The sequence below is a fragment of the Triticum aestivum genome, chromosome 7A, assembly GCF_018294505.1.
Source record: "Triticum aestivum cultivar Chinese Spring chromosome 7A, IWGSC CS RefSeq v2.1, whole genome shotgun sequence".
NCBI classification, from domain to species: domain Eukaryota; kingdom Viridiplantae; phylum Streptophyta; class Magnoliopsida; order Poales; family Poaceae; genus Triticum; species Triticum aestivum.
This window is the reverse complement of record NC_057812.1, coordinates 88,958,640-88,981,593: the sequence shown is the minus strand read 5'-3', so window position 1 is coordinate 88,981,593 and position 22,954 is coordinate 88,958,640. Positions and strand designations below refer to the sequence as shown.

The window sequence follows — 22,954 nt, the reverse complement described above, 5'->3', positions numbered from 1 at the left end:
TACAATCACGAAACACGGTAATCTGAGACTCAAACCGGTCCCTAGGCCCGCAGTGCTCATCTTGAGCAAGAACTTCATTGAAATCACCGCAGCATAACCATGGACCCCTCCAGGCCGATTGCATACGACGGAGGAGCTCCCAAAAAAGATGTCGATCCTCCCGGCGAGGCTCACCATAGACAAAAGTCACCCTCCTCGGCATCCCATCATCAAGCTTAACGTGAGCATCAATACATTGCTTGTTGGCAGCCTTGATAGAAACATCCGCATTAGAGGTCCAAAAGAGAGCCAGACCCCTGCTGAGACCATCACTGCTGACAACAAAACATCCAGAGAAGCCCAAAGACCACATAAACTTCTTCACTCTCGAATCCCTCATCTTAGTTTATGACATAAAGAGGAGGGAGGGTCGGTAAAGCTTCACAAGCCAGCGAAGCTCGCCAACTGTCGCGTCCGACCCCAGGCCATGACAGTTCCAGCAGATGAGACTCATTGTGTCTGGCAGGGCTGCGCCGCGGCCGTCGCTGGATCCGCCGATCGATGGTTTGAGAGCCTTTGTTTCTTGTTGGACTCTGAGTTCGGGTCATGCCCCCCATCCACACATGTTGGCTCAGAGTCAGCAACCAAAACTAGAGTGAGGGCATTGTCATCTGGTTTCCCTGAGACCGCAAAAGAACCTGACAAGATTGATTTAGCGGACTTCCTTTTGTGACTCAATGAGCCGGTCCTCTCCTGACCATCCGGGAAAAGCTCTTTGCCAGTCGCTGTTGATCTCCCCTGCCTCTCCCACGGGAAGGAGCCCTGCCACGGCCTCTACCACCTCCCCTCTTGGGAGGAGATGAAACTTTGCCCTCTAGATCAGACATGCCAGCCTTGCCCCGGGGTTTAGGACTGCTTGCAGCAGATGAGCCAGAACCACCCCCCGAGCCATCACCACCCAACGAGGATGACGTATGACCGGATCTTGATCCCCCAGATTTCTTGTAACCATCATCAGGAACACACAACTTCTTAGCAGCATAACGAAGATCACCCATCTCATCCCTATCACCCGGGTTTGGGCACAGAACAGATGAATGCCCAAGACGTCCACAAGAAAAACAGTGGAATGGCAGACGCTCATACATCACGGAGAAGGTATTAGTAGACTGGAACTTGGAAGAAGTCACGGTCACATAGCGCACGATTGGCTCCTTGACAGCGATTTCCACACGAACACGCATGAAACCTACCCAGCAGCGTCCATCGGCATCAGCCTCAACCTTAAGAATACTACCAAGTGGTGCAGCAAACATCATCCCGAGCTTAGCCTTCATCAGTCTTGGCGGCAGATTCATAATGCGTGCCCAAATGGCCAAATGATCAAACTGAACTTGGAGAGGTTGAGTATTCAGATCAAAAACTTTTAGGAGAACAACATGTTTTCCCACCATCCATGGCGAGCCCTCGATCACCCTAGCCCTGTCCGCCTGGGTACCAAACTCGGCCACGAACACATTGTCCCCAGCCGGATGGAACAGCAACCCTTTGGGATTTCCCCATGCCGGCCGCATTGCCGACGAGATTGTCTGAAGATGAAGAGGGTTGGGGGAAAGCACCTTCCCCACCAGGGCGCAATCCGGAGCCACCAGATCGGCTTCCTCTTCGTCATCCAGCACCACCGGGTTTGCCTCGATAGCCGTCAAGCGAAGTCTCTCCATCATCTCCTCGACACGATGCGTCGAAGAAGAACTGTCGTCCTGCATAGATGGATCGGGAATCGCCGTCCCCACCCGTCCATTCAAAAGCGCTCAGGACGGAGGGGCAACGCCTCCACCCGCCATAGCCAGCACGCCCCCAAGGGCACCTTGATCCCCCACACCACGGGCCTCCGCCATGCCGGCACCCGGAGAACTCAGGCCAGTCGCCGCCAAGGGTGGGTAGCGATACCAGGAACGTCCCGTAATCACCCCAAACGGAAACAGGATAGAGAAACCCCTAGCGCCCCAAAGTGGCCGGAGATCCGAAGGAAGGGGAGAGAAAATGGAATCAGCGAGCCGGCCGCTAATCCAGACGAAGATCAAACCCTAGGAAACCGCCTGTCGCCATAGCGTCGCAGGAGCCTAGGAGAGAGCCAGCACGAACCATTGTACGCTTGAGATTTCAGGAACATAGGAAGATGCCCTTGCCTTCTGTGTAATCTCACTGAAGTATATATGCAAACCCCATGCTGCATGTAGACGTGTCAGGCCATGTCCAATGTAACTACACGTGATACCTGATGGAAATATGAGCAAATTACTACGAGATTTAATCCGAATAAATAGTAAATAGATCATGACTACAGTAGCAGAGATTAAACTAATCATGCGAACTAGCATAGCAGATGAACAGATCACATCTAGGGCACATACTAGAAACATGAATTCTACCACGATCTCGAACAGGAAGGATAGAATCACATATGAGCACCGCCGGTGTTGACGTTGTCGCCCATGTCGTCGAGGATGAGGTTGCCGAGGTCGGGGAAGAAGTCGTCGTTCACGAAGTCGTCGCTGCCAGCAGTCGCGCGAGTGCGCTCCCCAAAAACCTGATCGCCCCTCTCCCGTACAGGATCACGAGAGGCGGGGTTCTGGAGGCCTGCTGTCCCTTCTCCCGGTGCATGCCGAAAGGATGGATGGAGAAGACTTGCTTGGCGACGCAATGATCTAGAACGGTGGTGAGAAACCATATGAAGCAGTGGCGGCTAGGGTAGACGTCTGTCTGACTATATAGTGCGGGCCGGGTAGGTCGTGGGAGTAAACCCCACGTCCGAGTTGTCACGATCCAAAAGAATCGGAAATGGTTCGGTAATTAACGCGTCCGTTAATTATTAATTAATGACTCATTAATTTTTCCCGAGCAGCAAAAATATAGGCAACGTGCATAGCTCTGTCCTTGGTTTGGCTCAATCCCGCAACCCGCGTCGTGACGAGGCGAGGCGTGGCGTGTCGAGGCGAGCGAGGAGGAGGAGCGCGCGTGTAGGTCTCCTCTTATCATGCTCATACAAGTGGTAGAAGAGCTCACCTTATAAAGAGGTGCAACTCTCTCTCAACTTCCGGGGTGGGACTAAACTTTAGCCTCACTCACTCCACTCACATGTGTGCATGAATGGCCAAGAGAATTTCAGAATTTTAGTTGGGCTTTGGGCCAAAGGCCTACTAGCAAAATTCCAACAATCCCCCACAAAGTCTCATTGGCACATCTCACCATTTAGTTCCAAAACATTGTTTATATACCGGTGCTTAGTGGATACTGTGAAGTTGAACTTCCACTTAGAGATTTATGCTACACTAGATCACAACTTGAATAGTGGACTATGCCTTGAACTACAAGTTTTCTGCGAGACTAGTTTCACACAAATTCTTGATCGATACTGGGCTGCCGCAAGGCTTCCTCGCGGGTGGAGCGTATACGTCATACTCCAGGGCCTTTTCATGAATTTATTAGAGAACACCCAATTCTCACAGACTGCGACGTTAACAGTCAAATTCATATAGGTGTGTTCCTCAGAAGATGTTCTGCAGGACAACATCTCTGCTTACCCGAATAAGCCACTTGGAACACATTAAGATAAGTATCAACCTGCCATGCAGATCAGGAGAGTATTGCATCTTCTTGGAGTGGGATAGGTAATATAGGGATACTCTCCTCCCAGCTGACCAACAGCTTGTCTCCCACTTCTACTTCACGGGATCTCCGATCACATAGAGTGGGTTACCACTATGGACAACTCATGCGGTGGGTCTCAGACCCATCTCCATCGATGCATTAACTATCACATTACGTGATAGACCCTTTGTGAAGGGATCTGCCAATTTTTTGACGTTTGGATATAATCCAACGTAATAACTCCGGAGTTCCTCAATTTTCTGACAGATTTCAGTCTCCTCTTCACATGCCTTGAGGACTTCATATTGTCCTTTGAACTGTTTATTTTGATGATCACAGTTTGATTATCACAGTTCATCAGGATATGGGGTATTGGTTTTTCAACCATAGGTAAGTCCATCAAGAGTTCACGAAGCCACTCTGCTTCAACAGTGGCAGTGTCTAATGCTGTGAGTTCTGCTTCCATAGTTGACCTCATTAAGATGGTCTGCTTGCAAGACTTCCAGGAAACAACGCCACCACCAAGTGTGAAAACATAACCACTTGTGGCCTTAATCTCATCAGCATCAGATATCCAGTTTGAGTCACTATAACCCTCTAGTACCCTTGGATACCCGGTGTAGTGAATCACATAGCTCGCGGTGCCTTTCAAATAGCGTAACTCTCTCAAGCGCATGCCAATGATCATCTCCCGATTTTGACACAAACCGACCCAGCTTGCTCACAACAAAAGAGATGTCAGACCTCATGGCACTCGCCAAATACATAAGCGAGCCAATAATCTGAGAATACCTCAGTTGATCTCTAGCAATCCGTCGGTTCTTTCGAAGCAACACACTAGCATCATATGGAGTTGGAGAAGGCGTGCAGTCTCTATACCCAAAACGACTCAAGATCTTTTCCACATAGTGAGACTGAAGCAATGTGATCCCACCATTCTCATCTCTCAACAGCTTGATGTTTAAGATAACATCAGCTACTCCTAGATCCTTCATCTCAAAACAGCGAGATAAGAAATCCTTAACCTCCTTGATTAAATCAAGTTTGGTTCCAAAGATCAGTATGTCATCGACATACAGACAAAGAATAACTCCTTCGCCCCCACCATAGCGATAGTACACGCACTTGTCACCATCATTTACTACAAAGCCGGCAGCAGTTAATGTTCTTTTGAACTTCTCATGCCACTCCTTAGGAGCTTGTTTAAGGCCATATAAAGACTTTAATAACTTGCACACCTTTCCTTCCTGACAAGGTACTACAAAACCATCTGGCTGATCCATGTAAATTTCCTCCTTCAATTCTCCATTGAGGAAAGCTGTCTTAACGTCCATTTGATGAACGAGAAGACCATGTGAGGCAGCCAGTGATAGTAGCACCCGAATAGTGGTCAGTCTAGCCACGGGTGAGTAAGTGTCAAAGAAGTCTTCACCTTCTTTCTGGGTATAACCCTTGGCCACAAGTCGTGCCTTGTATTTTTCAATCATACCATCAGGTCTAAGCTTCTTCTTGAACACCCACTTACATCCTACAGGTTTGCACCCATAAGGATGGTCAGTGATCTCCCAGGTACCATTAGCTAAGATGGAATCCATCTCGCTACGTACATCTTCCTTCCAGTAGTCCGCATCAGGAGATGCATAGGCTTATGAAATAGTCCTGGGTGTGTCATCCATGAGGTACACAATGAAATCATCACCAAAGGACTTTGCAGTCCTCTATCTCTTACTCCTCATAGGAGTTCCATTGTCACCCTCAACAGGATTCTCAACGTGTTCCATCGCAATGGTGGGTTCAGGAATTATAGTGAATTCATCACTAGATGGAGTAGGTATCTCCTGATTTGATGAACTCGACATATCCTTCATAGGAAATATGTCCTCAAAGAAAGTTGCATCATTCGACTCCATAATCGTACCAACATGCATGTCGGATACCTCAGATTTTATTATCAAAAATCTATAGCCAATGCTATGAAAAGCATAGCCCAGAAGAACACAATCCACGGTTTTTGGTCCAAGATTGCGCTTCTTGGAAATTGGTATATTGACTTTCGCCAAACAACCCCAAGTACGTAGGTAAGAGAGTTTCGATCTTTTCCTTTCCCATTCCTCAAACGGAGTCATGGTCTTATGCTTTGTGGGAACTCGGTTTAGGACATGACACGCAGTCATTAGCGCCTCCCCCCACCATTCCTTGGAAAGACCCGATGTGTCTAACATGGTGTTAACCATATCAGTTAGAGTTCGGTTCTTTCTTTCAGCTACCCCATTTGACTGAGGTGAGTAGGGAGGCATCCTCTCATGGATTATACCATGTTCCGCACAAAACATATCAAATTCATTGGAAAAATACTCTCCACCATGATCGGACCTAAGCCATTTAATTTTTCAATCAAGTTGGTTCTCTGCCTCAGCTTTATAGTTTTTGAAGAAAGTTAAAGCCTCATCTTTTGATTTCAGGAGATACACATAACAATATCTAGTGGAGTCATCAATCAACGTCATGAAGTATCTCTCTCCACCTTTTGTCAACACACCATTCATCTCACAAAGATCAGAGTGTATAAGCTCTAGTGGCACCAAATCTCTTGCCTCTACAGTCTTATGGGACTTGCGAGGTTGCTTAGCTTGCACACATACTTGGCACTTAGAGCCTTTGATAGTAGAGATTTTCGGAATTAAATTCATATTGGCTAGCCGCGTCATGCAATCAAAGTTAATGTGACAAAGTCGTGAATGCCAAATATCAGACTCATTGTTGTGGCAAACATTATTAATAACTTTAGTGCAAATATCTGACAAAGACAGGCGGAACAAGCCTCCGCTCTCATAGCCTTTTCCAACAAATTGTCCATACTTAGAAATTACAACTTTATTGGATTCGAAAACCAACTTAAAACCATCTCGACATAAACGGGAACCGCTAACGAGATTTTTATTTATGGACGGCACATGATGAACGTTCTTCAGACGCACGGTCTTCCCCGAAGTAAACTTCAGATCGACCGTACCAACACCTCGAACGATGGCATGTGACCCGTTCCCCATCAGCACGGGTGAAGTCCCTGTTGCCTGGTAAGAAGAAAACATGGAGGCATCAGCACAAACATGTACATTGGCACCGGTGTCAATTAACCAATCAGGGGATTGAAATACTGAAAGGATGGTAGGAAAAATATTGTACCCTGATTCCTTCATATCAATATCACTGATGACAACATTAGCGGACTTGCCGCTCTTCTCATGTTCGCGCTCCTCAAAGCGGTTAGCACACTTCGGAGCCCAGTGATTAGGATCACCGCAGACATGGCAAAGTCCCTTCCCCTTCTTATGAGAATTCTTCTTGAAGTTGGTAGAATGTGATGGCTTGTTCTTTGTATCAAACTTGCCTTTGCCCTGAGTTTTGTCCTTATTGCTTTTGAACTTGTTGGGCTGGGAGTTCTTCTTCTGTACCATGTGGGCACTAGAACCTCCCTCAGCAACTCGAGCACGTGTGTCCTTTGCTCTCGCCTTCTCTTCAACATCAATAGTACCAATGAGATCCGCAACGGAAAACTCCTATCTCTTGTGTTTCAGGGAAGTAGCAAAATTGTTCCACGAAGGTGGAAGCTTGGCAATGATGCCTCCGGCAACAAATTTTTCTGGTAACACACACTTGAAGTACTCAAGTTCTTTTGCGAGCGACTGTATCTCATGAGCCTGATGTACAACAGGGCGCTCATCAGTCATCTTGTAGTCATAGAATTGCTCCATGACGTACAACTCGATGCCGGCGTCCGAGGCACCAAACTTGGCCTCGAGCGCAGCCCACATGTCCTTGTCGTTCTCAAACGACATATACGAATCCACAATGGAGTCATCAAGAACACTTAGAAGAGCGCCTTTAAAGAGGGTATCAATCTTCTCGAAAGCTTCCAGCTGTGCTGGATTAAGATCACCCTCAGGCTTGCCCATGGTGGCGTCATAGCAGCCCATGGTCTGAAACCAGTAGACTGCTCTCGTGCGCCACCTCTTATATTGCGCCCCCTTAAAGGCAGGTGGCTTCAGATGCGCAGCAAAACCACTCGGAGTAAATTGCCTATGATCAGGTTTTTGGATTGATGGAAATATGAGCAAATTACTACGAGATTTAATCCGAATAAATAGGAAATAGATCATGACTACAGTAGCAAAGATTAAACTAATCATGCGAACTAGCATAGCAGATGAACAGATCACATCTAGGGCACATACTAAAAACATGAATTTTATCATGATCTCGAACAGGAAGGATAGAATCACATACGGTGCAGCAGGAGCAGCACCACCGGTGTTGACGTTGTCGCCCATGTCGTCGAGGATGAGGTTGCCGAGGTCGGGGAAGAAGTCGTCGTTCGCGAAGTCATCGCTGCCAGCAGTCGCGCGAGTGTGCTCCCCAAAAACCTGATCACCCCTCTCCCGTACAGGATCACGAGAGGCAGGGTTCCGGAGGTCTGCTGTCCCTTCTCCCGGTGCACGCCGAAAGGAGGGATGGAGAAGACTTGTAGCTCTGTCCTCGGCTCGGCTCAATCCCGCAACCCGCGTCGTGACGAGACGAGGCGTGGTGAGGCGAGCGAGGAGGAGGAGCGCACGTGCAGGTCTCCTCTTCTCATGCTCATACAAGTGGTAGAAGAGCTCACCTTATAAAGAGGTGCAACTCTCTCTCAACTTCCGGGGTGGGACTAAACTTTAGCCTCACTCACTCCAGGCCCGTACGGGACACCTGTGCAGCATGTTCGACTGCACAGGGCCCCCAATTTGTTTACTGCTACTACTATTAATGATTAAGCAATGCATTTGACTGGTTGGAACCTGCACCGTAGTTACTCCATCTCATGCACGCCTCTCCAACTTCATATTCTCCCTTTCTTTCTCTTTGCTCTCTTTATAACTTCCAACAAGCCGTGTAAATCCATACCTCCGTCGCAGCTCTCTTGGATTAATTCCTTCGCAGCTTATCCGTTGGAATGTATAGGCACGCTACACCCTCGGTCCACCTAATTATTCGGTGGTTTCTTCTCAATTTCTCATGTCTTCTCTGCTTCTTTAGATTCCATTGTTGCTTGCTTGCTTCGCGGTGAGCCTGTGACCTGGATGCACCAATTGGAGTTGGAGTCCAGACAGAGGTGCCTGCCCGATGAGATCTTCAACCAGACTATCAGACTCGTTACCGCCGGCCGCACATGGTCTTCTTCCCAAATAAATCAAAGTTCATTTCATCCATTTTTGTTTCTATGTTCATTGTTTCTGACATAGTTCTCATGCCGAATGGTCTTTTGTTTATATGTTCTATTTTTAATACATCATAAGTTTATAGCGAACTAAGAACCGAATCTCAAAAAGATGCCATTTTATGATAAGTGTTTTTAGCAAAAGAGTCAAATGACACTTGGAATAACATTGCGTACGAAGAATATCAAAAGAATGCTAGAAGGATGACAAGGTTTTTTTTTTTGCGAGAAGAAAGATGTCATGTTTTATGATAAATAATCTAGTATTTCCAGGTTCTGAGAATAGCTTTCTTATAAGATGTACTTCAACTACGCAGCAACAAGATCCATACATGAAGTTTGCTTTGATACATCCCCTATTATACTAATTTTGTTTTGAGAATCATATTTTTATATGAATCACTTTCTGCCAAAATCGTGTTTTCCTAATTGCCAACGATTTTATCAAGGGCCTAATTTTTGATTTGGCACAGGGCCCCCATTTTCGCGGATACGGCCCTAACTCACTCCACTCACATGTGTGCATGAATGGGCCAAGAGAATTTGAGAATTTTAGTTGGGCTTTGGGCCAAAGGCCTACTAGCAAAATTCCAACAATACCAATTTCTATTACATCTCCCAAAGTGAGTTAGGCTCGCTTTCTCACCGAAAATTACATGTTGTAAACCGGCAAGTGAAACGGTCAAAACAGCACGAGCACACTAGAAAATACATACATACTTTAAGACTATCATGTTTATACATTTTCATGGCTCTTTTCAGACAGAAAGAGAGAAATCGAACAAGGACGTATGGAGACGGAGGAAGCAATGTGAAGGAAACGATAGGATCATCTGACGCGTCAAACCGGTACCAGTTGGAGTAACAAATTACTGAAGTCTATCCAGTGGAGCCAAACTATGCTAGATACTGCGGTAAATTATTAAGACTGGAACCAACCAATGTCGGGCCATGTGTAGAAACTAGAAAGGAACAATTAACCGTAGTCAAATCCGCGGGGAATGTTCTCGCAGGCTGCTGGTTGATGAAGCAACCAAACCAATTGGAGTTGAATAATGGCCCCAATTTCATGAAGTACACGTGCTCAACATTTTAACAACCACGGAGCTAGCTTTTGTACGTACGCGTATTCTTTCTTTGTACTCGTTATAGTTTATGGTTTATACGTGCTCATCATCTCAACAAAGCTTAAAGCAGCTGTCGCTGTACACGCCTAGCTAGTGTACTACATATACGCCACACTAAGTGTGCTTCTGACTCCTCACTTCACTCCTCAGTCTTCACCATCTACTCATCGATCACCACCAGTGTATCTCCATCTCGCTGGAAAGCCTCCATACCTGTAAAAGATTCATTAGAATGGCGGCGGAGTCTGCCTGGTGCTGGCCGTGGCTCGGCTCCGGCGCGGCGTGTTTCCTCTTCTTCAACGTCGTCGTCGGCGCCGTGGCCGTCTTGTCCTGGGCGCAGGGCGGCGACGAGCAGGTGGCTAGGCGGAGGAGGCTCACCCGGAGCGCGTCGTCCATGGTCATGGAGCGCCTCCGCTCCATGTCCGTCTTCGCCGCCTTCCACTCCGTGCCCGAGCACGACTACGACAGCGGCCTCACGCCGCCGGCGTCGCCGTCGCAGCTCCACCACGTGCAAGAGTACTACACGTCGTCGCAAGAAGAGGGAGGAGAGGAGATCAGGCACGCGGTGAGGCCAGAGCCGACCCTGCCGGCCGGAGAAAGCATGACGGCAACGGTGGCTCCGTCGACACAGAGTGCTCCTGGTGCAGCAGCCGAAGCGGGACTGCGTTCAGCGGCTTCGATGTCAGGGAGCGACAAGGCAGGAGCAGAGACGCGGACGGAGACGTCTAGATGCTTGGGAGACGCGTGCACAGCAGTAGCGTTAGCGTTCCGGCAGCGAGACGCGCCGGCGCCGGAGCCAACGCCAGCCACGGCGGCCGCCAAGGGTGCTACGACGGAGAAGCTGAGGAAGCGGGAGCCGGCGAAGGTGGCGGAGATCGTCGAGCGGCGCGCGTACGCGGAGGTAGAAGAGAAGGCGGAGGTGAACGCGCGGGCCGAGCGGTTCATCCGGCAGTTCCGGGAGGAGCTCAAGCTGGAGCGCATCAAATCCATGCTCAACCAGAGCGCCGCCGCCGCCGCATCGGCACGGTAGCTATTGCCGTTCATGGTTCGCCGGCGCATCGCGACTGCTCTAGTGCCTTTTCTAGTTTTGTTAGCGTGGTCTACTAGAAAATGTTGGTTTCTTTGTTTCGATCTATATGTATGCTTCCCTAGGCGAGTTGAAAACACAACCTTTTTCTTTCTCTCTCTCTCTCTTTTTAACCTTTCTTTCTCTCGCTCTGGTCCCTGTGAGTTCTTTTTCCGAACTCAATATGAGTTCTTTTTCCGAACTCAAAGGCAAAAGCATCGTCCCATGATATAATAGCGTTTTTGACACTATATTCTTATATTATTGGGTGGAAGGAGTAGTATATAAGACAATTGTCGACTAGGTTAACTACGGAAGAACATTGCGAACACACTGGCCGTCACGATGGCAGGCACCACCATTACGAACTGGCTAAAAATAAAGATCTCACACACACCACCGAGAAGAAACACCACCGTCGAGCATGGTTATCACTCGTATGTAACTCTAAATTTATCTTCGGTTAATGATCATGGATGAAATCCTCACCGTGTACGCCACACATGGATCCATGCCAAACAATCGACCACACACGTCAACAACAACACAACTCTAAGGGCCAATTCTTTTGGGCTTATGAGTAGTTATGGAAATAAGCTAGCTGCTCCCTTCTCAACTTATTCTAGAAGCACAAACTAAAATTTTATTCTAAAAAACTACTACTTAACTCTTAATGGCCTCTAGAATAAACAAGGGAGGGGACAACTTATTTCCACAACCAGCCCATAGGCCTCAAAAAAACTAGCCCTAAGTTCGAATGCCAAGCCATGAGAGATAAATATGCAAATTTGGCATCGCAAAGGGCTGCCGAGCTAGACCACCCCTCACTTTTCAGCATCACCATCCGAACCATGCCATCGCAGCTCCGACTCCTCGGCAAACATACCACCACGATCCTGGCAAAAGTCGAAGAGAGTACGACAACCTTGTTGTGACTCTGAACTCACTCATTACCATCATCATTGCCACACAAACCGCCACTAATAGGCAACAACTGCCATGAACCACAGATCCCTTAGGCAAGAACCATCTCCAAGACGATGCTGCCAATAGGGAACATGCAACCAAGCATAGCTTATAGCACTGCCATTGTCCGATCCGAAAAGACCCGAATATAGGGTTTGGCATGTGGTATTTCAGGTAGGGAGGAGAGAATGACAACCCCGACGCATCCAATCACAGTATTTTTTAACACAATCATCCAAGTTTTTATTGATAGTCACCTTAGGAATACATATAGGATGATAGGGTTGGCCTAACCAAATGTGGGTTCCCCGAGCCAGCAATAAAGCATGCCTAGCTAAATTGTGAGCTTTATAATTCGTCAACAAACTCACATGCCCAAACCCATGATAAGTCAGCCCATGTGGTACAACACCTCCATCTCCCACCCCACTAGATATGGCAACCCCCACACAATTAAGACACTAGAGAGAAAATCATACCTATTAAGCATCAACCACGAACCCAACAAATGACCCGTCTTCCAGATATCCTCAATACAGACCAAGAGGTCGTTGGCAGAGGGGAGCTGCTGAAAGACAGCACCCGGCTGAGGGGAGACGCTGGAAGGCGGCACTGGAAAGGCTCGGCTCCCCTGGTCGCGGCTAGGGTTTCTAGTCGCCCGTCTCCAGAGGGAAAACGATTTGGGTACACTGACGGAATAATTCATGGAATGCACAGTTGCATCCTTACTCTAACTGAAGGCGCTTCAACTTATAGGAGCTAACCCGACCTCAGCTCAGCTCACTCAAACTCGACTCTGTTTGCGTTCGAAGGTGAAGTTGGTATAAATTCCATACTGATCTCATTAAAGTTACAGTCCTGCAGATTTTAAGCAATTCCGCTCTTCCTTTACACGAACACACTAAACTTCGCACCAAGTTTTCTTTCTCTACATGTACAGAGTCCAGGTGCCCGAAGGCACACCTGGACTATCCTGTAATGGAGCACGCTGACATATCTCGCCCCCTCGAACAACAGGGGCTCGTCACCCGGGCCAAGCGAGATCTTCAGATTTTCAGCAGTTCTGGCGCTCTTTCTTGCCCGTCAAACACAAAGGTTTTATTCATCTACATGTACGAGTCCAGGTACCCGTTGGCGTGTACCATCCTATAATTCAGCAGGCTGGCGTAGACGCGGTCGCACACCCCCACGAACAGGGACTCGTCGTCCGGGCTGAGCGAGATCCCGGAGATCTCGCCGAAGAAGTCAATCTCCTGCCGCTTCCGGTAGCACTCGGCGGCGCTGTAGACGTGCACAAAGTCGGCGGGCTCGGAGAAGAGAAGGAACCGCCCGTCCGAGGAGTAGCGGATGCACCGGATTGCGCCGATGTTGCCCCTCAGGACCGCGAGGGAGGTCGACGGGTTCCGGATGTCCCAGACCCGGCAGGTCTTGTCCTGGTTCCCGGTTGCGAAGGTGACACCGTCCGGGTGCCATGCTGAGGCAAATGAGTAGTCCAGATGGCCAACTAGGGTAGAAGTTACCTGCACACAGGAAAGAAAAATTGAATACTGATCTGTCCAGATAACACAACACAGTCACGATAATGCCTTCAAAACAGTTTTCTTCCTTCACAAAAGAGGCATGGCCTCTGCCTGTTTTATTGATAAAGATGAAACATCAAGGGCAGAGCCCTATGAAATAATAAAAACAATCAGAAGGTGAAACGCAAAAGAAAAACTAGGACATCATTTGCAATTAGTCTTGTTTGCCACAAACTTCCAACTCCCTGGTTCCACTTTGATCTTTCCAAAGAGGATCACCAGCATAGTTGATTTATGATTGAAAACCCCGGCGTTTCAAACTAGGCATTGCACCAGGATATAGTATGTCCCATGATATGCGATTTTCACAAAAATAAACGGCTGGCAAAATCTTGCAGGGGGGGGGGGGGGGGGTTAAAATGGAGAATCTGATGACTAGTGCCCTATGCATGGAAACAAGGAAGACTGATGCATGTACATCATTCTCCACAGTAGGAATGGAAGTCCAAGAAAAAAGAATACACCAAGAAACCCTTTCAATGCAGTCATAAATATAATTAAGGTGATTACATCTCACTTTATTAGTAATGCAAGGAGCCAATAATAAAATTAAACCAACATAATAAAATCTGAGATACCTACAAAAGACAATGGCTGATAACAAGCATATACAACTAGCCAAATACCTTGCCATTTCGTGAATCAACAAGAAGAGCGTCCCGGTCATCTCCAACTACTGCCAAAAGTTTCTTGTCCGGGCTCACAGATGTGTGCTGTCATTGGGGAAACGACAGGTAAGGGGAACGGTTAAGAAAGGTACAATAACCTGAAATCTTTATGTGATCTTGAAGAGATAGAACTTACATTCACTGGCCAGTTAAAACGGAAGTGATTCAAGAGCTGAAATCTTTCCATGTCGAATTCACGAACACCAGAATCATTATTCGATACCGTAATGCGCAAGCTTCCACTGCATGAGTATTTTGCAAACCTTCAGATTTCTATAACAATATCTACAACTTCAGATGTGAGGCCTGCAAGTGAATTTTTTACCTTGTAGATCTGTGTATATCCATAGCATTTGTGATAGCATTGTCACTCAAAGTAGTCCTTGTGCAGAACTTAACATCACGTTCTCCTAGACTCTGAATAAATACAAAGAAATGCAGAGCATGTAAGCCTGCTATTCATGATTTACCATTTATATAAATCAGGTATTCGATTAAAGAGAAACTAAGGCCAATCTGCTGCCTATATAAGTATATACTACTCCCTTATGCAGTGTCTCTTTTGTTTCTCATTCCTACTCTGCTGCCTATATACTAAGGGAGTATATGTCAGCCTAACAACAGAAGGGAGATATGACCAGTTTAGAATGCAGAGTGGAAAGACGTAAAAATAGTAAAACCACAGGAATTGGATATCATGTCTCCTGGATTTTTTACGGGAGTTAAAATATCTGTCTGGAAGGTCCACCTGAACTTTACAGGCAAATACTTCTTGACTAGAGAAAGAAGAGGTTGAACTTCTTACTGAAAACATGAGGTTGACTAGATTTTCAAACTCTCCAAAGGTGAAGGAAGAGTTCATATAGGATTTTTTCAAAGCTAATCCAACAATCACAAAAAGAACTTCATAGGGAAATTTTCTAGAGGATTATATTCCTATAAAATATAACAAAAACCTTTATTTCAAACAGGCATAAGGATGCTTTCTGACCATTTTGTAACTTCCGATATAAAATACTTAGCACAAATAGAAGAAAATTGGAAGAAAACAAAATGCAGCAGATATAGAATTCAAGTGGAGGTTACAGTAATAGTAACACTGCCTAACACCTTACCTTGCAAACTAGTTCTCCTTGAAAACCACCAGCGACCAACAAACCCTCATTTACTGCAAGTGTGCTAACTTGAACGCCAGTAAACCCTTCTAGTGCACAGCCAGGGTGTTTCTGTGTAACCAACAAATTAATATAGGTTACTTGCATAATCGGTATAAATCAACAAACAGAACGTCAAACTTGGGAGAAAAAATAAGAGTAACTGATCAGAAGGAAGCACCAGGAACTTTAAAAGAGGAAAACCTTTGCTGGAGCAACATGCCCTGAGAAATCAAGAACATCTGTCATTTTGTGAGACAATGACGACCAGTGGCCTACTGTGGAATTCGACATGAAATAAACATCATGCTTTGAAGTTGCCCATAACAAATTCCGAAGCTACAAGGAAAAAAAGGGTTGATCAGTGTGAGCAGCATTAAGAATCATATGACTAGATGCATCTAATTGGCCTGATCTTCAGTAGAGAATGAGGCAGATATAATACAATGCAGACAAACACATTGAGTTTACATCATTTTTTACTGTAACTGGCAGGAGTTCTGCTGCTGCATTATAGATTATAAGCGGATAGTGTATGTACAGGTGCAAGAGCACAAGAGTCGGAGAGACCAATTGCTAAACAAGTGTGCTGCATGTACAAGGGATAAACACTGTTTGTGCAAGGGGCCAGTTACAGACTGGAGGCTTTCCTCCATGAGGCAACCAACCTGGTGTGGAGATTAAGGGTTTGGTTGGAGAACATAATTTTATTGCCCTCATTCAGATATGCCAAGCAGCAAAAGACGTCGTCACCGCAGCCTTCTTAGGACCAGAAGCTAAAGCGCTTCACCAAGATGACATCAAGCGCTGAAGATAAGAAATCCTAGGCCTCAGGTTCGGGTGCTTGCGACAGTTCAGGTGGCAGACTTTCCTAAAGAAAGGGCACAGACAGAATAGGTGCACCGCAGGTTCAAGAATTTGGTCGTGCAGGGCACACCAATCACCATGTGGCCAACCCCGGGCTTGCAGGTGATCCACCATAAGTAACCAATCCGGTGCAGATGCCAGATAGCCAAAAAAAATCACCTTGGGCTCCATCTTGAGTTGCCAGATTCTGGAGAGTTCAGGCCTTGGAATCATGCCGTACAATTGACAAAGAAAGCTGAGGAGGCGGTGTTGGTATTATCTTCAGTCCATTTCCAGAGAATTGAATCCGGCTGTGGGCAAAGATTGATACTCCCTCCGTTCCTCCGTTCCTAAATATAAGTCTTTTTAGAGATTTCTATATGGACTACATACGGATTGCAGCTGATGCAATTATTGGGCAAAGGAGTGAAGGCCTTGTTCAGAGTTCGATCTTTGAAGTCCCTTCATCCAGCGTCCCTCATAGAGCCCCTCTGCAACAGTAAGTTTTTTCCTCCGGGCCAGTATGAACAGGCCAGGGGCCAAGGTTTGGGAGACACACCGTTAAGCCAACTATCAGTCCAGAATTTAGCGGTCTTTCCAGATTTTTGATAACCTCCGAATTGCTTAGGCAAGAGCAAATTGAGCTCCCTTGCCTCCTCATCGCCAGACCAGAGGAAGCTGCGTCCGATTTTGTCAAAACGCTTGAAACCCCGCTTGCTTGGCTGGAAAATGGTCATAAAGTAGGTGGTGATGGAGGTGAAAACAGAGTTTATCAAAGCCAGACAACCTGCCTTAGTCGTAAGCTTTCCTTTCCATCACGCAAGCTTAGCAGCCAATGTAGAGGACAGGTTGGATCTGAAATTTACTGGGTTACCTAGTACTAGGCAGCCCGAGATAGGAACAGGGCAGGGAGCCCAGATCACGCAAGAAGGATGCCAAAGTGTCATTATATCCAGGTTGGGGCAGTGGATATGGAAGGAAGTTGATTCTGAGAAACTTGTCCGCAGGCCGGAAACATCACCAAAAGCAGCAAGAACAGAGTGCAGGGCATCCACCTCGCTTCTCACAGGGTTGATGAACAAGGTGACATCATCAGCACAGATACTAACACGGAACCTTGCATGGCGGCTGGACAGCTGACTCAGAATTCCATCGTTCGTCACCCTTTTGAGGATCTTCAACGGCTCGATGGCAATATCAAGAATAGGAGAGGCGACAAAGGGTCACCCTGGCGGAGGTAGTCAATGCAGGAAAGGAATGCCAGGTACACCGTTGAGGACACAGGAAGAGGTGGAAGCCAAAGATACAGCTCGGACAAGGACAGGCCACTGATCATCACTATCATGTGGTCTATTTGGCACTCTCGTAACAAGTTAAAGCATGAGGAGGAGGGGTCGGATCCGACAACTTGCATGCGTGTGACTAGGGAGGCGCTTGCACTTCTTGAGTTACCACGACAACATACACTGGTCATGCCGGGTCATGGCTGGAGACCACCTGAAGCGGGGCTAGTTAAGATCAATACAGATGGTGCAATATCATTTGACACAACCACTGCTGGTGCAGGTGGAGTTGCAAGGTCTAATAATAGGCTGTTGGGTGCATGGTGCAAACCATACTGTGGTATTACGGATCCTTTTATCGCCGAGGCAATGGCGTTGCGTGATGGTGTGCTTTTCGCCAAACTTCGAGGTTACACACATGCGATAATGGAGGTGGACTGCCTGGAGATGGTTAATCTCTGGAATACTCGCCACAACTCTCGTTCGATTGTGGCTCCTATCTTAGTTGAAATTGGAGAGCTTGTTAGTGATTTCTCTCTTTTTGTAATCCAACATGTATTAAGGTCAGCAAATGTTCCAGCGCATCTATGTGCCAAGCGTGCTTGCACATTGAATGTGACGGAAAGCTGGCTCGAAGACAACCCCGGCTTCCTCCTGACCAGCTTATTGGCTGATTGTCGGGAGAATGCTTTCGTTTGAATAAAGCTCTCTACATTGCCCGCAAAAAAAAAAAGATCTCTCCACTTCTGCCCGAATCCAAACTGCGCCTTGAAACCGACAGAATCAAAGGCTTAAAAAAAATACGCCGTCTAGCCCATTACCAGGACTCGCTAGAAAAACACCTAAATCAGACCGAATCAAAGGCTTTTGCAATATCCAGCTTGAGGAGGAAGAGGGCAGGCTTTGATTCGGTCTGATTTAGGTGTGAATCAGGTTCTGTACATGTAGGAAATTGCCCTGGATGCATCTCTTAAGGAAAGCACTTTGACATGGAGAGATAAGATCATTCAGCTCAGGGGCAAGGCGTAGGGCAAGCAATTTTCTGAGAACCTTCATCACGCTTTGCAATAAACTGATCTGTTTATAATCAGCAGGTCAGCAATTTCTTCAGCATAAGCGCAACGTGAGCAGTGTTCAGCAAATTCCAATGTTGGACATTAACTGCAAACGGCTGGTTAAGAGCACTGAGGAGGTCGAACTTGATAATGCTCCAGCACTTTTTGAAGAATAAACCTATAAAACCAACAGGGGCAGGGATTTTATCAGAAGGGATATCCTTAATGGCCACCTTGAGCTCATCCATGGTGAAAGGAGGGTCTCAGTGACTCGGATTTGCCCTAGGCAGCTGCAGGAAATCACCATCGAGTTGGAAGGCTCTGCCCTCACTCATGCCAGGAAGCAAACAGAAGTGGTTGAGGAGCAAATCAGCTTTATCTCTATGATCAGATACCACAGAGGTGCCCGAGTGGAGGGAAGGAATATGATTTTTGCGCTGCCGCCCATTGCACGGAGGTGGAATAACTTTGTATTTGCATCACGGGCCTTGAGCTGAGTTAACATAATTGATACAGATATCCAGCTATGTTCCAAATCAACCAGTGCTTTATAAATCCACAATAACCTCCATTGCCCATTTTCAGGGTTATAATCCTTTTAACAGTTTCATGCGAAACTCTATGTAACCACTGCAGCATTTAATTCAAAGCTGCAGTACAATTTATAAAGTTAAACCATTCTAGTGGAACCCTTAAACCAGAGATCCCACAAAAAAAGGAAACTAAGTTATCTTTTCAGACTTCTTGTTGATATGGATACAGATAAGACACGGAACTTTGCAAAGAAAGCACAATAAATGCTAATGCGGAAGAAGGAAAACGGAAGTCCATATAATGTAATGCTAATGGATGTAACAAGTATGCCATACTACAAATCCTGCATTAAACAGAAGACAGATCACAACTAACCTGAAAATGGAGAATTGAGGGTTTCACTATCCGAGTGTTGTATTGAAATTCATAGTACTTGCTGCTGCTCTCCACTTGCTTGCACAACTATTAACATTTCAGAGGATCCTTTTAGGAAATTTGATCATCTAGAAAACAGAGTAAACATTGACAGATACAATTGATATTAATTAAGACCTTATCCATGAGCTCTCCGGACTGAGGGAAGTTCTCATAGTTCTTGTACTGTTCCAACCTAGCTTTTCTGTAATCCTGCCTGGTGATTTGTAACCTCTCCCATGGTATACCTTGTATATCCTTTCCTGCCCTTGCTTCAGCTGCTGACGTGTCAGTTATCCTAGTGAGCTGTAGAAAATAGTCAAATATCAATACGCTTTAGCTTAATACTAAGATATTTTTATATAAGCACCGGAAAATACTAGGCCTGAACAATATTATAATTTCGCCAAGCCTTTAAAATATCAAAAGGGAAAAAATAACACAAAGTATTTTTAAAGCAATTATTTATCCTTAATGAGCTACATCAGTCACAATTTATTCAACCATGTCGTGATCTTGATGATTAGATAGACTCAGGTACGGCCACATAAATAGTTCTCATGCATACGCCAAAACATGGCGGCCCCATGCGCTAATTTTTATTCAGCAGTTGAATAATCAACAAGGCCAAAGACACGGATCCTTTTTTTTCTAGTAGAAAGTCATGTTTTATGCTCTTTGGTCTTAGCCAATTCAAAAGGCACTGAAACATCGCATCTACAACTCCTGGCAAAGTGGGGCATTGAAAATTATGCAGTGTACGCCACTTGTGAAAACGACATTACAGGGAATGGTGAGCCAGATCATTATTGGCTGGAGATAAACACAAGTAGCAAATTCGAGCTGGATGATTGGGCGATACCAATCTGCTCCACAAGCACCATTGACATCAAGTCACCCCCTTATCATAAATATTGAATTCAGCACCCAAAGACTAGGTGAGGAAAAAATCAGCACTGGACTAAGGTTCCTCTCGCGACACACGCATGTTTAAAATGAGTGATTGCGCCCCTCGCATAATATAGTGGTTCTTTTTTAGAATATATACTAGTTCTTCTGTTGATGGCAAGTTATGTTTCTCTACTTTGTCATAGCATAGCAAACTACAGCGACTTTTAACTTATAAAACGGATAACTCTCACCCACCAGGTAGAAGTGGTAAACATACTAGTACTAGAAAACTAAGCTGAAACCGCGGCACTGCGAACTTGCCACCGCGATCGGATTTCAGGACGAACCTAATTGTGCCCATGATTCTTTTTCTGAAGAACCAGCCGCTGCACTAACAAGGACAGGCAAGCCACTGATAATAAACTCCTGAACACCCTAAACAATACCACGCTCGACTTCGAATCATACTATGAAGAGAAAGGAACCTCGGACAGCCAATCAATCAATCAATCAAATAACGGAAGCGGACTAGCAGGCGCAGGCTCAGATTCGCGATTCAGAGAAAACAAGCGGCGGAACCACCAACACCACCGCGACATCAACCCAGAAGGAAGTGGTTACCAACCAGCGCGTACTCGTCGTCGCCGTCGCCGTCGCCGTCCCTCCGGTCGTCGCCGGCGTGCTGGAGCTCGCTGCCGGCCTCGACGTCGACGTCCATCTCGCCGTCCGAGACGTCGTAATCGTCCGCCGCGTGCCCCGCAGCCGCCGCCGCCGCCGCACCTTCCCGCACGCTGGCGGCCATGAGTCAACCAACCACCTGCGCGCATCAAACCAAACCGCTCAGATCAAACCCACGCGGACACAGACAAACCCACTCAGAGGACCCGCGCCTCGGGGCGCGAAGCAACCAGAGCCGTACCTGTGCTGTGCTGCGCTGCGTCTGCTGCGCGGAGCAGGGCAGGGCGGGGCGGGGCGGGGCGGCGCCGGGCGCGTAGGGCAGGGACGGGCCGGGGGAGCGCGGATTGGCGGGCGAGGGGAGGAGATGGAGAGGGATGAGCTGCGTCGGCGGCGGGGGGTGGGAGGGGGCAGAGACGTGTGGAGGGGAGGAGGGCAGCGCGGCTGGGCGGGCTGGCGCTCCCCTTTTTGTGCCGTGCGGCGAAGCGAGGCTCTAGACGGCAAGGCCTCCGCTCGCTCGATCCACAATTTGACAGCGACGGCGGATGGATGTTGGGGAGGGATCAGGCCGCCCGCGCTGTACATATACACACGGACGGAGCCTCTAGACGGAGCCTCTAGAAGCCGCACAACGAGTCGGAGTAGGAGTATGATGATTGACGACACCCATGGTTGATGGTACCCTACTTTTCTATTCTTCCCGTCATGTGTTTTTCTGCGAGGGGCGCACTAAACTAAACAAACACCGTTTTTCTAGGGCAGGAGGGGGTGGGAGCACGCAAGCGCCGCCCCTTTGTGGACTGTAATTTGTTAGTAAGATTATAACTGTTGGTGTGTTTGGTTTTGGCCAAAGTTTATACTCTGTCAATGTGTAGCACGTTAGCGTTTGCACGCGTCGACCGACTCTGCGGTCGGATCTGTTGTTCATCGGACGGCTCGCGGCCGTCTTCGCCCTTTGCAACTTAGCCCATGTTGCAGAGCAAGTGAGCGCAACATGGTGTTTGTTGCAAAGGTTGCGAGTGACGCCAGTAGATCAAACGAAACTGGTTGTCATTGGTATCAAATGGTTCGACCATTGAAACATGGGGGTATGGTGTGAAGCAAGCGTGCAGAGATGGTCCGGTTTTTGGCCCGGTTTTTTTCCATCTTCCTTGATGACTGCCTCCTGATCTGGCCGTCTGTGTCGCCACTGTGCATTGCCGGCCTCCCGATCTCAGTTCGCTGGTAATTGCCGGCCTTCTGGTCTGGATCATGTCCATGGCTTGGTGCCTCCCGATCTGGTTGCCAGCCGGTGATTTCGGTCTTTCGATCTGGTTTGGTGTCCATGGCTAGGAGTACGATCAAGACAAGCATAGGGGGCTGGTGCATGGATGCTGCATACAATGGCCGCTTGAGATGTGCACAAGCGTGCAGAGACGGTCGTTGACTAGTTGCAGCCCATGCCTTGCTGATTGCGGTTGCCATCGAAAGATCTTTTTGTGAGTTTCATCTCTGCATATCCGGTGGTTGGCTTCGGCGGCGAGATGCAATCTATGGATGAAGTCTTATGCAGAGGGATGGTTGTGCGGCGGCGATGGTCACATCGCATGTAGCTGCTGGGATCGTGAAAAAGCGGTGGCGACAACCATGAATGACTTCGATGATGGTGCTACTTGAGCACCTGGTCTCGAGCTCCGGGGTGAAAGTGTAGGTCTAGCCCGAGTTGGGTATACCTGGCAATGGCGATGTTTTACATCGTTACCTTGTTGAAGGCTGAAAGTGCGTTATATCGACTAGAGGGGGGGTGAATAGGTGATTTTTATGAATTCTTCACT

The 22,954-nt window shown here is 47.2% G+C and overlaps 2 protein-coding genes across 2 annotated transcripts; one reads left to right on the top strand and one right to left on the bottom strand.

The window, feature by feature from the left end:
* Positions 1-9,777: 9,777 nt before the first annotated feature.
* On the top strand, positions 9,778-11,193 carry LOC123148188 (uncharacterized). Its single transcript, XM_044567554.1, has one exon. The coding sequence runs from the start codon at positions 10,241-10,243 to the stop codon at positions 11,036-11,038; it is 798 nt and encodes a 265-aa protein (XP_044423489.1). The 5' UTR covers positions 9,778-10,240; the 3' UTR covers positions 11,039-11,193.
* A 1,646-nt stretch (positions 11,194-12,839) lies between these two features.
* LOC123148187 (uncharacterized WD repeat-containing protein C2A9.03) lies at positions 12,840-21,668 on the bottom strand. Its single transcript, XM_044567553.1, has 10 exons — positions 21,385-21,668; positions 21,091-21,282; positions 19,713-19,880; positions 19,536-19,622; positions 15,647-15,781; positions 15,404-15,514; positions 14,614-14,705; positions 14,425-14,530; positions 14,247-14,333; positions 12,840-13,560 (listed from the first exon to the last, which is right to left on the bottom strand). The coding sequence occupies exons 2-10, from the start codon at positions 21,265-21,267 to the stop codon at positions 13,147-13,149; spliced, it is 1,377 nt and encodes a 458-aa protein (XP_044423488.1). The 5' UTR covers positions 21,268-21,282; positions 21,385-21,668; the 3' UTR covers positions 12,840-13,146.
* Positions 21,669-22,954: the final 1,286 nt, after the last annotated feature.